Genomic DNA, 17,654 nt, shown 5'->3' with positions numbered 1-17,654 from the left:
ATGTACAAAAGATTATCTAAAGTACAGAAGACGTTCTCATGTGTTCTCAAGCTACAGGCACATGCTACATTAAAATACACATGGAAACTCAAGTCAACTTCAAATAGAAGGAAAAAGCCCACACAACATGACACAAACTCTTAAAACTTCTCAGCTCCATTAATTCCAAATTGTGGAGTTATTTTTATATGGAAACTAAACATTAAGTCTAGACACTACATTTGTAACAACCTCAAACCAAAGCTAATCCTCTGACTTTAAAAAATTTTAACCAGAACTGGTATAAAAACACTGGTTAAAGTCTGCAGGGATGATGTAGCAGTAGTATCAAGTGAAGATGGAGAATGCAACCAAACAGACTCTCCTGACCCTGACAAGACCTGCCACTTGTGCTCATTTCCTGCAGTTTACTGAACTACCAGCTCTGCTAAGGCAACAGTCTGTATTATCACCTCACTACTTATTTCAGGTGTGTTATTAATAAAATCTGTTTGTTAAAGTAGTTAAACACCATTGACTGGAGTTAGGGAGGAAATACAACAGTAGTTTAAGCCAACAGGAACAAAGGGTTGGTGGTGACCACCTAGAGAGGCAAGAAAATCTTCAGGAAAGAGAGAAATGGGATCCAACTGCAACTCAAGGGCTACTGACATTTAAGGAGACAGTCAACACTGGTAATATGGAAAAGACATCAGTAAGAAATGAAAGAATATCATTACAAAAATCTGCTTCTACTGAGCCAGCAATAGGAATACACACACAATTTCTTCACAGAGGTCAGTAGTGACTCTAGTCTCTTAGATTTTTAAATGCAAAAATAACAGCTACCCAGAAAATTTCCTCCTACTGTTAAAAAGTGCTTTTAAATCAAGAATCAAATATACTGATCCTGGATGATGGCTCCAAAAGATTGACCATGAACTACTGAACTCAGTTGTGTGCCCGAAAGGACAGACCTATAAAAGCTCTATCAAGACTGTTACAGATCCATGCATAAAATTCAGTGTTGAACCTACAGAGCCATTTTTTACCTTCCGTTTAATCAGTGTCTACTTAAAGCCTATGCCAGGAACATGGCAGTGTAGTTAAGGAAAGCAAGGCTAAACAGAAATTGCCTCACAGGGCAGTATAATAATCATCCTTTCATCAACGGGGGTAGCGGGACTGATGCAAAGAGGCACAGAGCACTCCCTCTTCCTGCAGGGAACTCACTTCTTGGCTCAGAGAGCAGGACTGAAACCCGGGTTTCACAAAACACAGAAACACACAATAAGTGGAGGGTGAGCCCAGGAGCTGCTTCTGAAGTGGTTGGTAGCATTCCATTTACTGGAAGAAAACGCACATATGTCTATCCACACGGATCTCCTCCTGTTTAAGATGTGGAGATTCCAATGTAATTGTTGGCTTTGTGGTGTTCCAGCTAGCAGGGTAGGTGTTTAAAATTAGACAGGATTATGATCCCACAGGAGAAAGATCAGAATATTTGTGTACCATTTGCCCCAGGGACAAATACAAATGATGTAGATGGCATGAGAGGGAATAAAATATGAAAATATAGATCTTGCAGCTTAGTTTTAAAAATAAAGGGATTTGGATCCTGATAAGCTTTAAAGTAACATTTTCTGTCATAATAAAAATTGCTGTCAGACAATTTTAACACCCTGTTCAGTTAAATTTTAATAGTCATTGGTGCACTTACATTGAACTATATTGTTGGCTAGAGTGTTTCAGCTATTTTTCTCTTATTTTGTTTTGGAACTTTTACCATTTGAAAACTTGTAACTTGAGTTACAAGTTACAAGTAACTTGCTGGCATGTTAAACATGCCAACAGGCTTTCCTGAGACCTTTCATATGGTCCCTCCTATGTTTCTGAATTTGTGTGAAGAGTGGGATGCCACAAACTTACAGCCTCTGTTTCTTTGCATGGCCAATGAGTGTAAAACAGCTGGCTGATAGAGGATTTTTACAAATTGACACTTGTTTGAAATTACCCCATTTGCACCCTAATTTACTGAAACATCAGAGAGGGAGAAAAGTTCAAAAATCATAGCAAAGGCTGAAGCCCCATGGGTCCTGAGGACAGGCTGGTGCTGCAGCACCTGACATGGAGAGGCTCTTGGAAGAAGGGGACATCAATACAAGCACACAAGCACTTAATCCGTCTCTTCCAGAACTCAAAGAAAGCTTATCAATGAGAAAGGTAGCGCACTCTCTTTGGCTAGCAGTTGAACTGCATCTCTGGCTAGCATTTTCTCTAAAGAGGTAACATTCAAAAAATGGAAAATACTGTAAAAACAGTTTCAAAATTATCCCATTTTTTCCTTATTTCTTCTTTTCTTTTCAGCGTTACTCTGGAAATGTCCAAGACACGCTATTTTTTAATTCAATGCTCTGTTTATGCATCTGCTGAACCACCAACAAAGTACATAGGAAAGGTTACCAAGCATAAATGATTTCAAGTTTCCAGAATGCAATGTCCTGTAATTAGTCTAAAGAACCCGAATTTTCAAATTATACATCTCTGAGAAGGGTTATCAATTTTCTCTCTAGGAGAGTGCTCTTTTAAGGTCCACAGGACAAAAACTAAAGTTTGAGGGTGAAAAGCAAAGGTCCAGTTAAAAAAAATAAAACCAGCCAAAGGTTTTCTGAAGATATGCTAAGCAAATCAGTTAATTAGGCACAAACATAAACATTTCAACAAGTTCTAATTTACAGATTTATTTGACTTCAATTTTTTAGTGGGATTTAAAACCAGATAGACAATTCCTTATACCTATATCAAAGGTAAAACTAACATACTGTATAGACAAGCTGGTGTTTTAACTGGTAAAAAGTTTCATATCATCATCTGACATTCATTTAACTATACTGCCTTACACTAAAACAATAGCTTAACTGTGGTGTTATTTTTACTATGTTTATTTTAACACTCTAGAATGTCCCCTGAAATTCCTGTTTTTGAAAGAAAGAACATCTCAACCCGGAAGCCAATTCAGAATACTTTGTGCCTCTATCAGTTTCAGGTAGTTCACTTGAAAACTTGCTAGTCTTATTCATCTTCTAGATTTGAGAATGATTAGTTGTCTTCCCAGAGACAGTCACAGCTATATTATTATGTTGCTTTTATTAAATCATGGAGTTGATACACTGCAGCCACACACTGATGCAATTCTCATTTCTACTGTCACTATCTACAGGGGTTGTGTTTCTATTAAAGCTGCTTTCTTAACTTTAGAGTAAAGCACTGGAAAACACCATTCTTCGTCAAGTGCACTTATATTAACCACATCCTACTTCAGTGAGGCAAATATATGTACAAACCTCAAAGTCTATGAGCTGCCACTTTGGAAACAGTTATATCTTGAGTAATAAAGTGTAACGGACACTTACTAACATATAATATTATATGTTATTAAAAGGCATTTTAACAGAACAGTTTTAACAACTTTTACCTCCATTAGAAAGTAAAGCAAAAATCCATCATTGTCAGTGGGGTCCTCAAATCCAAGAAGTGTTCATTTATATACTTGTCTGTGTGCTGATGTTTCCATAGCACTTTTTGGCAGAGAGCCATTAATGGCTGGACTTGGACGTACTGGTGCACTTACAGCTAACTTGGGTAACTGCAGAGGACTGGGCTTCTCACACAGTTTGGACTGAATTCCTGCTTACCCCTGCATCCAAACTCCAGGTGCAGTGATCTGCACCACAAGCTTGGATCTGCTGCTGTAAATGTACTGTTTAAATACAAAAACTACAGTAGTTCACCTCTACACTTTACTGCAGTATACACAGTATGTCCAGTTTCAAAGTGTTTCAGAAAAAAAGTCAATCTAGATAAACCATCATTTTCTGAATGTGCAGTAACTGTGATAAACAAGACCACAATCCAATCAATATTATGACCGTGGTCTAGACCTCCAAAATTTCATGTACATCTACATGGTAAACAGAGCAACCACAAAGTCAGCAGTGGCAATTTCCAATTTGACTATCCTGGAAAACTGCAATAGGATTAACGAATGGCCAAGGAATCTGTTTGATCTCAGTCTGAATGCTCAGGATGTCCTCAAAGTCCACTGCCTCTGAACGTCATCAAAAAACAAGCTGCCAGTGCACAAAAAGAACACCACTGTATTTTTCTTTCCTTTGCAGAAATAAAGAGAAAATTTGATACTGCTTTTTATCACCTTTCAAACCATCAAAACTAGCTGGAAAAAGTTCAATTAAGTGTTTATCAGTGATGAGCTATAATGACATGAAACTTCACTGTCAGATCATGCAGCCTACAGCCAGGCATTTATTCTGGAAGCAGAAAAGACCAGGCCAATCAATAACCACTGACAGATAACAGCAGAAACTTTTAATGGTTACTTCTGAGATACTGTACTCTCAGATGAGTGAAATATTAAGGAAGTGTACCATTATCTGATTTTACTGAAGTCAACAAAGCAAGACAAGTCACCTTAAAGCTTGAGAGATCAAATCTGTTGGTTACACAAAATCTCATCTTTAAAGTCTTTTATCTTAAGACTCAAGTGAAGGGAGCGTTCCTAATATTCTTGATGATTCAATAGCAAATAAAGTCTGTTCTCACATTAGAAATGTAACCTTGCATAGCCTTGGAGGTTCAAAGGAGGCTACCAAGTTTCTAGCCCTAAGGGCAGATGAGTAATCATCACAACAGCATTCTCTAGACAGTTCACAACTAATGTTTTGTTTGTGTTCATAATTTCTTGATTAAAGTGATTAGATTCCCTTACAACTGCCAGAGTGCACAGTTCTACTATCACACTCCAGATGCTTTAGCAGGATTTAAACCATTTATTTTCTATATGAACTAGGACAGGTGCTGTAATTATAACACTGAAACCAGTAATCCAGCAAGAGTTGTATTAGAAAACTTTTTTTTTATTGTCTCAGCCTTAACCTTTCACATCCATGGGCAGAACCATACGAAAACATATCCCAGCCCCCCCCAAGGAAAATAATATTTTCCTGGTGTTAGGGGGGGTTACATCAACTTGACCCAATCCAAATCATCATTTGGGGTGGTCTGGGAAAAAACAAACAAACAAACAAACAAAAAAAATCCCAACAATCCAGCAAAAACCCAGAGATATGACAGGACCCAACATGAACTTCCTCCTGGCAGCTGCTTTTCACATGCTGTGTTTGGCTGATGACCTAACACTTCATGTGACATGTGGGGACATGGCCCTCAGCTGCGGGAGGAAAACTGAGTGGACTAAGAGCAGTCCTTCCAAGTAGGAGTCAGAACTGAGGCAGATTTACTAACAAGACACTGAGACAATTTCAGAACCTGCTGTTAATCTGTTTCACAATAATCACTCCCTCAAATGCACCCATCCTCTATCATTGCTGTAAAACCTCACAGGCCCTGTGATTCCTTCGTAAAACAGAACACTCCTATGTGTGAACAACTTTACTTATGTAAGCTTTTATTTTTCCCCACGTTTCTTCTCAGCAGTGTACCGTTTCCTAAAGATTGAACTATCTTTATTTACTCAGTCTGTAATTCATACATCTCTGCTTCTAAGAAAAATGCCATGAATAAGGAACAGGTGAAATTTTAGAAGCAAAAAATATGTGAAGTGGAACTGTTTCTAACCACACAAACGAAAAAAAAAAGAACAAAATAATCTGAAATGTTTCAAAATAATGCTTTTCAAAGGCTTACTATTTAAAATGAATTCTGCTGCAAAACCTGGCATTTGTCTCATTTATCACCAAGGAAAGAAAATTTATTACAGTGTGCTCAATGTCTAAACAACAGAGGTGAGAAGGTCATTCAGGACACAAGTGAGACTTGAAGTAGCTTGTGTCTGCTTTGGGTCTATAAAAGCATCAGTCCAGTAGCCACTGCTCCACTCTTGGTCAGACTTTACTCTTTCTGACCTCCAGCGCAAACTTAATCTGCAACAGTCCTGGAGCGCAGACCTGGCGCACAGAGGGTCCCCTAAGTCCTATTTGTGACGTATTTGGCAGAGGGTTTTTTATGACTTTATATTCCACAGAGTGTGTAAATCTAGTGAAAAAATTGTTGCAAAATATCATGCAAGAGTTATAAATACTAATCCTCAGCAGATCAGCTTTGCACTTGCATGCTCTGGATGTGTCATTCTTTGCCATAACAGAAAACGTAACAGTTAACCATAACACTGAGAACAAAATTCAAAGCAGCTCTGAGAAGTTCAAAGCCTTGCAGATATAGGCTCCTAAGTTCATGAGAGTAACCCAATGCAGCCTGCTCCTTTACCCTGTTGAAGGAGGTAAAAAAGCTGTGTTTTGCTACTCTAGATACCTAACAGCAAAGCTGTCTTGGTGGAGTTGGCTGTAGGCACATGTCATTAACTGAAGGCCATCTGGAATCCAGAAACTAGACCTCCCTGTGTTTTAACGTCCCCATATGAACTGAATTCCTTAGCTGAGAAGTGACAGCAGTTACCCTTTATTTAAAAAAAAAAAATTCAAAAGAAAGAAATTAACTCCCTTAGTGGACAGGGCATCTGCCAAGGAAGGAAAAACGTTATGTTACTCCTCATAATGAAGTACAAGCCTCCAGCTCCTGCACCACTGGCACAATCAGCCTCAGTAGGATTCCCAGGGCAGCAGCATCCAGCAGCCCTTCTCTTAAACAGGGCCACTAAACTGCCTGGTCACAGAGAAAGCAGGTAAAGTCACCTGCCAGCAATAGCTCAGGACCTAGGGCAACTAAGGATGGAACCAACACTCCACATCCTGCTGCTACAGTCGATTTCTGTTTTACACTAAGCAGTCACTGGATAAAAACAGAAAAACAAGCAAGAGGGTAATAACTGAATTCTAAAGCTAAAAGCTTCACTTTTACACAATACAGTACTGCAACCTTAAAATATTGTTCTGAATCTGTATGGAAGATCCCTCAAAAGGCTTGGTACATTGTCACATGACCTCAGCTTGACTCCACTGGCACATTCTGTAACTGAACTTTAAAAATGTTGTTAAAACCTTTTGAGAAAATGAGACTAGCTGCTGAATTTCCTTGCTAGTGACAGAGAAGCAAAGAAAGTGGAAGTTCAACAATGAAGTTCAACCTGTTTTAAGGTTTCTAAGAAACACTATACCTTGAGAATAATTTTGTCAAGTATTGTATAAAAAAAGATACTAAGAGAAGTAGTAAATAAAGGAAGTGCTTGAAATGAAACAATTTTACTCACAGATGCAATCTTTTCAACTTCGGAAAGCCCTTCTGCATAGCTTTGAGGCTTGTATGTTTTTAACTGCTAATGTCAACTTATAAATCATCAACATTTGAGTGTTCATTTTAACTGAGGAGGCTTGCTATTTTTTTAACCTTCAAAACTGTTAATTTTTAAATGACATCTATGGCAAAACAAGTTCTTGTTTGCTTCTGAGATTCTACCTAAACTTTGTGCCCTTTTATTCATTCCTTAGCTTTTCACTTTCATAAGCATGATTTATACTTGTCTTACTTAGATAGATGTGAAAATACACATGCATACAGTTATCTATATATCTACTGAAACCTAAAGAAATATTCTTATGCACTCTACACAGTTCTTGGAATTCCATTAACATTTAACACTCACCAACACTGTATGTATGGAAATAAGCAGTATCAAAAAGCACCTCACAGTGAAGTAGTTAAAAAAAATACAACCACCTTGACTATGAAGTTACTCGTACCTGGTGTGGATGGTCTCTCCAGCATATTCAAATGATGGTAAATGAAGGCTTGGCTGTCATGAACTGTGTCCATGTCAATTTCCTCTTCCTCTTGAGAGTTTGAGAACTAAGATACCAGGAAAAAAAAAATAAGCAGATGCTAATAACTCATAAAAACATTACTAAACAGAATTTAAAATATTTTTTTTGAGGTAAACTGGGGGTGAGAGGGAAAGGAAGTGATATCTACCACTGTAAAGGAATAAAAATTCAAGAAAATTAAAAAGGGTCAGTGTCTTTCCTTCCTTCTAATTTACTGTGAAGCTGTGCGAACAAGAGCATCATCTGTCAACTTTAGTTCTTGTCAGCCAATAAAGAATCTGATAAATGATTTTGCTAAAGTAAGCATAACAACTGCTGTACATATATACACAGCATGCCTTTTGTTTGAACACAGCTTCAAGGGAAGCCAGCAGACGCCACTGCTGTTATTCTGAACACCCTACACATTGTGCAAGTTGAATTTCCATTTCTTACTCTGATTTTGAGTTTGACTTTACTGTCTTCATTCTTCTCTAGTATTTGCCCTGGCTCCAATGGAGACCCGAGTGGCATATCAGCCTTCCTCTTCACCCCCTGCTGATGACCAGAAATGCTGGATGCTGTTTCCTTAATAAGATGATCATCCTCCTGAAGCAGCATTAAAAGACCAAAATTAGAAGATAGCAAGATCCATGTTCCAGAGAAAGCGACCTGATACCTGAAAAATCTTCTGAGTAAAGTGGGTGATTTGAACAAAGTTTTCTCTGTAGTTCTGGCAAGAAGTATTTTCTAAAACCCTGTATGGATTTGTGCCAACCACTCCTACAAACATAGTTTCTCTTTACTTCTATCCCAGCTCCCTCTGCATATCTAGCATTGGCATCTTTTCTGTCGCTTCTCACAATCCTGGTACTGTTGGTGTGCAACAACATTTGCTGCCTCTGAATAGCCTGTCTATAAATCTGTGCCTTGCAGACTCTCCTCAGGCCAAATCTCAGTTGAAAAACTGTGATACCCTCTGATCTACACATGGGATTTAGCTAAATCTTCTTTTAGTTTATTTTAAAAGCTAACGCTTACTTTACTTAGTACAAATCATAGTGAGTACTTATAATTTCTTTTTATTTTGCAACAGTATTTATTAAAAAGAGTAAAACTGTTTTGTAAATTACTGCTTAGACTGTAAAAAGAACAAGGTCAAAGAAATAGAAAAATAGTAGAGTCTCCTAAGTTACACATATAGTACTGAAAACAGGAGACAGGTGTTTCAACAAGTCCAATAAACAAAATTTAGAAGGGAAAATAAAGCATCCACAGAAGCAAACATAATTAAATGCCCACTAAAAACTATAAAAGGCATATATACCATAGACTCTCAAGGGCATATACTGCCCCCCTGAACTGCTCTTCTTCTATCCTACAAAGGGCACTCTAGCCCCACAAACTCTTGCCCTGAACAATTCAAGTTCCATTTCATGAAGCAGGTAACTTTACCATACTCAGCAGCTTCAGTGGCACTACTCTATCAGTACTGATTTTAACATGTTTATGATCTCAGTGTATGTCTACTTTAAAGAATCTAGTTAATTTGATAAATTCTATCACCTGTTTATTCTTTTTTGCTCTCAAATATGCATTTTCCTTTTTTCATCTCTATTATTCTGTCCAAGGCACTGCTACTGTGAAACACTTCTGGATTAACTTTGTCTTATATAAGAGGCAGCCTTTCTTTAATGCTACTAGAAAAACCGTTCCCTGAATTTTGGGGGAGTTACAGTGAAAATTGTAACATTAAGGTAAGGGGTAGGAGAATGAAGATGAGGAACAGAAGATACAAGGGATGAAGTACAAACTGAGGCTTATACCAGCGCTGTATTTCCAGTGCAAGCCAGTCCACTGCTAAATGAAGCAGCCTCATCCACACACGGGTCTGTCCTGGGGTGCCACAAGCGTTTTTACAACTATGTGACGAACTGCCACAGGAAACTGAAATATCTGTTCATAAAAAGTTACTGCTCCACAGATCCTCCCTGATCCAGCTCACTGTTGTAGCAACAACTACTGTGCTAGCACAAGGGAGAGGACAATTTAGGAAGCGTTAAGAGGAAATCTTTTGATAGTCTGGCTGCAAAAAAAATTGGGTGTTCACTGAACTGCAGCCTAAAAATCTGCCAACAAAATGCCTCCTGCTATTTAATTCTAATGATTAGGTGCAGCAAATTAGGACTTACTACATGCTCTGTAAATATGCAGGACAGATCTAACAATATCTGACTCTACCAGCATTTTCTCCCCCTGCTGGAATGGGCCTGCAGGGTACTGTCAATTAGTACTCTCAACATACTTTTCTGTAAAGACTATTTAGACAGTAACGATGGGACTGATAAAGTAACAGTAAACCATCCCATTCAAAAGGGTGGAAAGAGTTGCAAATATGCTTATCACATGCTGATTTTGAAATTGTTAAGAAAAAGCACTAATTATTTCCATGTCTGTTGATTTGTTTTCCCCCTCATAATTAAATTTATCCAACAATAATACTCAGTCTTGCAGCAGTGGCAGTTATTCTTGAGGAAATGATGACCTTAATAGTTTATAAAAATTTATTTTCTAACTCTGCAACGGAATATGAGTTAGAAGCCTCCAAATCCAGAGAGAAACCAAACTGAATATATGCCATTCTTCAGAAGCTGTTACAAATCCTTCAGAGCACAGTACTAAAATGTTTAGGGCAGATTTGTTAAAATTTCAACCTTCACATCACTTAAAAGTTGTTTAAAATGAGGTGTATCTATGTATTTTAAGATGGAATAGATTTACTGATAAAAGGTTTTGTTTTGGAAAATTGGATAACTTGCCTATAGACACAGTCTAATGAAAACAGCTTTCATCACAGCATCAAACATTTCTGTGAATCACTTCATATCTCATAAGCAATATATAAAGTTTCATAAAGAACAGAAATGAGACTAGAAAAAACAAGTAAAAAGCTTGCATACGTGATGCAAAACATGTGATAAAAAATGTCAAAAAAGTCATGGTATACGCCGGCTTTTCAAGCGGACAGAATAAAGAGCAATGAGGTAACAAGGCAGCTTAGGTAAAGCATGAGAGGCTTGAACACAATACAAAATTAAATCAGCAACCCATGCAAGAGGCTCAGAGCCAGCTGAATAGGATGGATGCAGGTGGTTTGTGCTTACAGTGTTCTGAAATCCTACTAACTGTCCATGATTGTTACTACTGTTCACAGGTTCCTGATTAATTGCAACTGATTCAGGAATTATCGTTGGATTGAGTACAGCCTTCTTTTCTTTCAGGTTAAGAACAAGTCCAAGCTCTGGTAATGGTAAACAGGAAGGTCTGCTGAGGCCAAAGAGTGTGAAATAGAGGTCCACAGCACCACATCGTAATCTCCAGTCATGTGAAGTTCCTAAAACAAAAAAGAGATTATTAATACAGTGATAAAATCTCCCCCTCTCCCACAAATATAACAGCTTAAGTAATCTAGACCCACCAGAGTATGACATTTTCTGTGCTTAAGATACACTTCCTTCATTATTCCTGCCTCTTATTAGCTCTTACTCACTTGCTTTCTTTTAAAACTTTTTCTTCCTCTTTAAACTTTCCTGTTTAAAAGGAAAGTTTTAAGTTTCCTGGGTTGTAAGTTAGACATATTTAGAAGAACAAGACTGGAGAAGTAAGTGCTGTAATAACATAATGGAAAATAAAAGAAAAATAACCACACCCATATTCCTTTATTTTTCAAGTTGCACTCTTAGGTTTTTCTACTGGACAAAACCAGAAGACTTTGTTACCAAACTGGCTTCCTGTATCAATTAATTTGTTTGTATTTGCCTACATATTCCACAAAATATAGTAAGAGCTTTAAGCACAACTAAGATCTTTACTCTCTGGAAAATGCATCGATAGAGAACTGCACAAGCATGCTTTTTAACATCATTACTACGTCATGTACTGCACCGCATACTCAATAATTTAATTTGTATTCAAACTCAAAATATGTATTCATCCTGCACAAAGCAATGCTTTATTTTTTAATTATTTTTCCCTGCAAACTGTGTACTGCTTTAATATCTTCATACACAAATGGTCTAAGCACGTTTGGCACCAATCACAACAGAAAGACATTTAACATCTGGTGCAATGCTGCAAATACAGCAATTCTGGTGTTAACTCAGCCCAGCTCTTGACTGATTGCAAGTTTATTGAACACATTGTTCCCCAGCAGGAACTGAACTGTATCTGGTAAACAAGACACAGATGCGCCAAGTGCCATGTTACTGTGGCTGTGCAAGAGTTAGCACTAAATAAAATTACAAGATCTATCCCTGTAAATAGTAGTTTTATGGGGCCAAAAGAGTGTTTGGAGTAAGCTTAGCTTACCCTTACCAGTTACACTTACCCAGTAACAAATGAAAGCAATACAAATATTAATCTGGACATTTCTAACATTAAAATTCTCCCCAGAGAATGACACATTCAAAAATATTAATGTTAGAACTATTATGATATTATCAATTTAATTCAGATTAACACAGAAAAAAAAAGATTACATATATCAGTCAGAGTCTGTTCTCCATTACTTGTGCTTATGTTAAATGAAAGCAACTCCTGATTCTAGAAAACTAGAATCCTAGAACCTTTAAACCTGGCCACTAACTTGTCACACATCAACAATTTTTTTCAAAGTGCCCAGGAATGCTACAGGTATACCTTACAGAAAAATTGAAACATTATGTCATCTTGAGGCATAGAATTTTAGGTGCTTAAAGCCCCATGAGCCTTAATAAGAATGTATACCCTATTTGTTACTTGCAAAAAGAGGTAGTGCTTGTAACACTGCACACACTCTTCTCTCATGAAGAAGCAAAAACAAATTCTCTGATGGGAATATCAAAATTGTTTATTTTGTGTGTCTGACATTTGGCAAGTTCTATGAAACTGAACTACTAGTAGTCTCCCCACTTCAACCCCTGGGGTGTAGCAGTAAACTTTTAAACACTGAATATAATGACACACAGAGAACAGAAAGCCTGCAATGACCTAAAAAAGCTATATAAATGTTTATATGTAATCTGTGTAGTAATGTGCCAGATGTTCAAGGGCAGTTTGTCAGGACTGGATAAAACTGCTTCAGTAATGAAAAACAGGTCAATGGTAAAGATGCAAGCCCTTCTCTCACTAGGCTCTTGCCGAATCTCCCAAGGCAAACTGAGTTTTAGGTCTAAAAAGAACTTCTAAAAATGTCATTTAAGTTATCTATACCAATGCTGTCCTCTCATTTTCTCTGAAAGTTTAGAAAAAGACAAAAAGATACCATCTAATGTAAAGCAAACTCTAAGTGTAACACAGACACCATTACTTGAGGAAACATTTGCTTTGAACAATTCTGAACATTAAAAGAATGATTCTGTGCAGAAGGACATCAAAGCACACTACCTCAGTAAACAAAAGAATGAAAAACAAGGTTAGGTAGCCTGTGTCATTAAGAGTGTTCTGGAAGTACATAGATGATATTCAGTTTCTGAGACTGGATTTTCAATTGCTAACTACTGAAACTAAGAGAGCTCTTCTCATATTTTGAAGCAAGTTTTTAATGCTTACTTAAAAAAAACCCACTTCACAATAAAACCCTAACACAACAAAACAACAAACAAATTTAAAAAACCTAACCTGAATTCATCAGTTTCCAAAGCTGATCCACCAAAGCTTCATTACATAAGGGGGACTCCATATTCTTGGTGAAAGGTGGATTCTTAGTCAGCATATCCAAAATCTTATGCCTGAAAGAAACAGAAAAATAATCTTTATTAAATCCAAAAGAAAAACCCTAAAGTCTGTTCAGTTTGCCATATTCTTACAAACCTGTTAAACTTACAGGATTACTTCCAAATTTTTAACCTGTGTTTCATGCCTTTAGTTCTTCCTTTTGTTCACAATGTGCATATACAGATTTACCATAAAACTTAAGAGATAAAAAGTAAGGTGCAAAGCAGTAGTATGTGTTTGACACAACTATTAACAGCTGTAGGCTACATTATGCTTTTCTGTTCAGTACTGATCTTTTTTGCACATTGACTTGGAAGTTTACCAAGAAGAAACAACAGTGGCAAATAAAATAAATTCCTTGCATACTGATACCAGAGAGTTCTTAAATAACTGTAAATATTTATGACTGATACAAAATGGCAGACCCAAAAACAGTGACTTGCACATTCTCCTGGAAACAAACACTGCCACCTCTTAAGTTACACTGGCTTCTGAAGATCCTGCACTTAGCCTGCTGCTAACAGTACTTACACACTGAGCTGAAAGTAGATACATTTTTATTTCTTCAAACTTGGCCTTGAAAATATTAAATGAGTTCTTTGTTTCATTACTTATTATTTTAACAAATTTTCTCTGTATAGCTAGCTTTCACCTTGCTGTCTTACACATCTGGAACAAGAAGACTCTTGCAGATTTTTCTCTTTTTTTCACTTTCTTTTAGAAGAGGCTAACGTGCTCAATTCAAAATTTAAACTCCTCTTCAGAAGGATACAAATAAAATTAAATCTCCTTTTTACACTGAAACTAAACTTGTATTTATTTCCATTAACAAGAATGACAGAAATTAAACAGAACAACCTTGCATGATATTTGTAAAAAATCACCTATATAGAGAGAGTAAAAGTAGTATTATTTAACTTTGAAACTCAGTATTTTAATGGTGGTCACAAGTATAAAGTGTTGGGAAAAAAAGAATTATTACAAACCTCGGTGTTCACGGGTTTGTAATGAACATGCTAAAAATCCCCAACGAGTTGTGTGAAAACAAAGTTGAAACAAGCAATAGCAGAAATTTCACCATATTTTCACATGATCCTTTCACCCCATCTACAGTCTGACAATTGCTTTTCAACCCTTGGCATCCAAATATTGTTTGCACTATGTCTCAGCCTCTGTCTTTTCTAAATATCACAAAGTCTTTTTTGCCATATGAAACACCATATTTATACACTTTATTTATGATCAGGAAATAATCTCTAACTTCAGACTTCTGCCACAAGCTAGAACATAAAATACAAAAATAATGCAGAATAAGAACAGAATATACTAATTGTTGAGATGTGAACTGTTGAAACATCTAAACATGTTTCAATTAATGTAAAATAGCAAGAAGGAAAAACAGTTTTGTGAAGAAGCAGTTAAGGATCTGATCTATTCTAGTAATTCTAGGTGAAGAGGTTACTCAGTAGCCTCAGCATTAGTAAAAAACCTGTCTCTTTATTAACTCACCTTATGTAGGGTACTGGATCACTCTGAACCATAGTGAGTAGCCACTGTAATTCTTCATAGCTCCTATCAACTGCAAAGCAAAATAAAACAAAATGACCATCAATATACATAAACTGGAAGAATTTTGATGAAGACAGTCATGAGTTCCTGAATGAGCACATGAAGAGCATGAATCATGGCAACTTAAGAGGAATTCCACAAATTACAGAGCAAATTCAAAGTAAAAAGCATCTTACTTTACATGGAAATAGAAACATTTACAAAACTCTTACATGCCTCAATTGTTCAATAACAATCAATTTGACTATTTGCATGAGCACTGATTGGGAAAATCAGAGTAAAGGCGCATCTTGATATTGTGTGCTTCCTAAAATGAACACATTCAAGTATCTTTTCAAGACTCAGAAGCCTAACATCCTCTGTAGAGAATATACAATTCTCATACACAGGAGTCTGTGAAAGATTATTATCTTTACATAGGACAGAAAGAGAACTATTACAGGGCATACAAAAAACGGAAATCATGCTCCCATCATTAGCCTTAATTGAAACCTATCAGCACATGCTTCTAGAAAATTGCTGTTTGACAGTGTTGGAAATAAAGTGAGTTTCTTAGTTTGAAATGTAACTTACATTACAAAATTCCTTTGATTATCAGAGTTATATTGCAAAATAGGAAACTACATGGGATATCATCATCACTGATTTTACAAATCATGAAAGAACTTTTATGTGATCTTTTTGTCAGGTGCATAACTGTAAGATTTTTACAGCAGTATTCTCATTTCTTCAAAACAATGAAGAGAGTGTATTAATCATTACCAGATAGACAGGTCCAAAACCATTTCTACGCTTTCCATCTTGCGGTCCTAGAAATGTATTTCTATCTTTCCTATGCCAATTCTATTTTTAGTTCTCCATAACTCAGTTCAACTTTTCTTATTTTGGTTTGTTTTCAGTCAGCAATTTTAAAATATAACTTCTTTAGTCCAAGCAATTCTAATACCTATTACTTTCTTGTTATTTCACTAGAGTGCATCGCTTTTAACAGAAGAGGCATTTATTTATAACGTAAGAACCAGCACTTCATTCTATTACAAGTTTTAAAAATGCTTTGGACAATTAGAACATGAGAGCCCTTTCTGGGCTAGGAGAGGGCAACCACATTAAAATATTGCTTAGACGATGCCTGGGGAGTCTTTTGTAGGATACTTGCAAGTCAGCCCTGCTCTTCCTACAATCCAGCCAAAACAAAATTGGTTACACTGCTGAGGCTCCAGGAAGCTCTGTTTAGAGGCAGAATGTATTAGCTCACACCCTGCACACTGTTCAAAGCACGGCTACACAGTTCTGGAAGATGCCAGAGCAAACTTGTATCCAAACAAATCTACTACAATCCAATCTACTTGTATCCAACTACAATCTCAGATTTGCCTTATAAACCAGAAACCTTTGAAAAACTATGCAGAGAACATACTTTTAAGGGATTAGTGACTTCCTGTGCTCAGCTCAATGCACAGCTGCTCTTCCTGGCTTGGGACAGAAGGCAGCTAGAACACTGCAAACAAAAGTTGTTTTGCATGTAACAAAAATAGTATTTTATTACCACAAAGCAAAGAATTGCAACATTGCAAACATGAAGTCACAATCATTAGCAAATTGTAATTGTTTTAACTAACAAAAGGGACCTTAAAATGCTTTTTGATTAGAAAAGGAAAAGTGTGGGAGATTAATCCTTTAGGCTGGTGGTACTTGATAACAAAACTAGGTAACAACATATTTTTGTGATTAAAATTTTGTTTGTGTGTGTTTTAACTAACCCTTCTAGGCTTACAAAGCTTTGCTACTAATGCATCTAACCTCCTCTTCAAATTTATACAGGAACTATGAAACAATTTGGACAGCAGTGACAAATTAAACCTGACCTCAGGCAGAACAAATCTTATTAGCCAGAAGACCATATACCAGGCAGGCTTGGAGACCTCACAAAATCATCTGCTCTAACCTTCCATGGGAAAGAGAGCCTAGATGAGATTATCTAGCACTCTGACCAACTCCATCTCGAAAACCTCCAGTGATTGGGACTCCACCACATCCCTGGAGGGGCTGTGCCACTGATGAATTGTTCTTGCTGTAAAAAATTCTTTTCTTGTATGAAGATGAAACATCTCTTGGTGCAACTTGTACTTGTTAATCCTTCTCCAGAGAGACACTCCATCCACTTTGCACCTACTCTCAAAGTACTGAAATATTGCCTTCTCTTCCCCAGGGAGAAAAGAGCTTACTCTATTACTCCTCCCTCAGAGTAGGTTCTGCACCTTTCTGATGACCTTCACGGCCCCTCTTTGGACCCACTGCAACCTGCCCACAACTTTCTTGAATTGTGAGGGCTGCAACTAAATATACTGCTTGAAGTGCAGACTGACTACAAAGTAGAGTGGGAGGATCACATCTTGGTCTCTGTCAGTATTGCCCCTGCAGATGCAGCCCAGGATCTGATCTGCTGCAGCCACACACTGCTGACTTGTGGTCAGCTTGTCATCCCCCAAGACCCCTAGGTCCCCTTCAGTGATGCTGCTCCCCAAGCACAGATCCTGGCCTGTTCTGGGATCTTTGGTT

General features: G+C 37.1%; 1 protein-coding gene across 2 annotated transcripts in view; it reads right to left on the bottom strand.

The window, feature by feature from the left end:
- The window catches only part of TAF2 (TATA-box binding protein associated factor 2), a 58,027-nt gene that overhangs the window by 3,246 nt on the left and 37,127 nt on the right, over positions 1-17,654 (bottom strand). The window contains exons 21-25 of one of the 2 annotated variants that reach the window (XM_040060315.2): positions 15,036-15,105; positions 13,431-13,540; positions 10,937-11,166; positions 8,229-8,381; positions 7,713-7,818 (exon numbers count right to left, since the gene is read on the bottom strand). In XM_040060315.2, the coding sequence (XP_039916249.1) occupies positions 7,713-7,818; positions 8,229-8,381; positions 10,937-11,166; positions 13,431-13,540; positions 15,036-15,105 (669 nt within the window). The remainder of the gene's footprint in view (positions 1-7,712; positions 7,819-8,228; positions 8,382-10,936; positions 11,167-13,430; positions 13,541-15,035; positions 15,106-17,654) is intronic. The other variant, XM_040060323.2, reaches the window with a different exon arrangement.

The sequence above is a fragment of the Hirundo rustica genome, chromosome 1 (assembly GCF_015227805.2).
Source record: "Hirundo rustica isolate bHirRus1 chromosome 1, bHirRus1.pri.v3, whole genome shotgun sequence".
NCBI lineage: Eukaryota > Metazoa > Chordata > Aves > Passeriformes > Hirundinidae > Hirundo > Hirundo rustica.
Note: the sequence above shows the minus strand (reverse complement) of the source record. Positions and strands in the feature narration are given on the sequence as shown.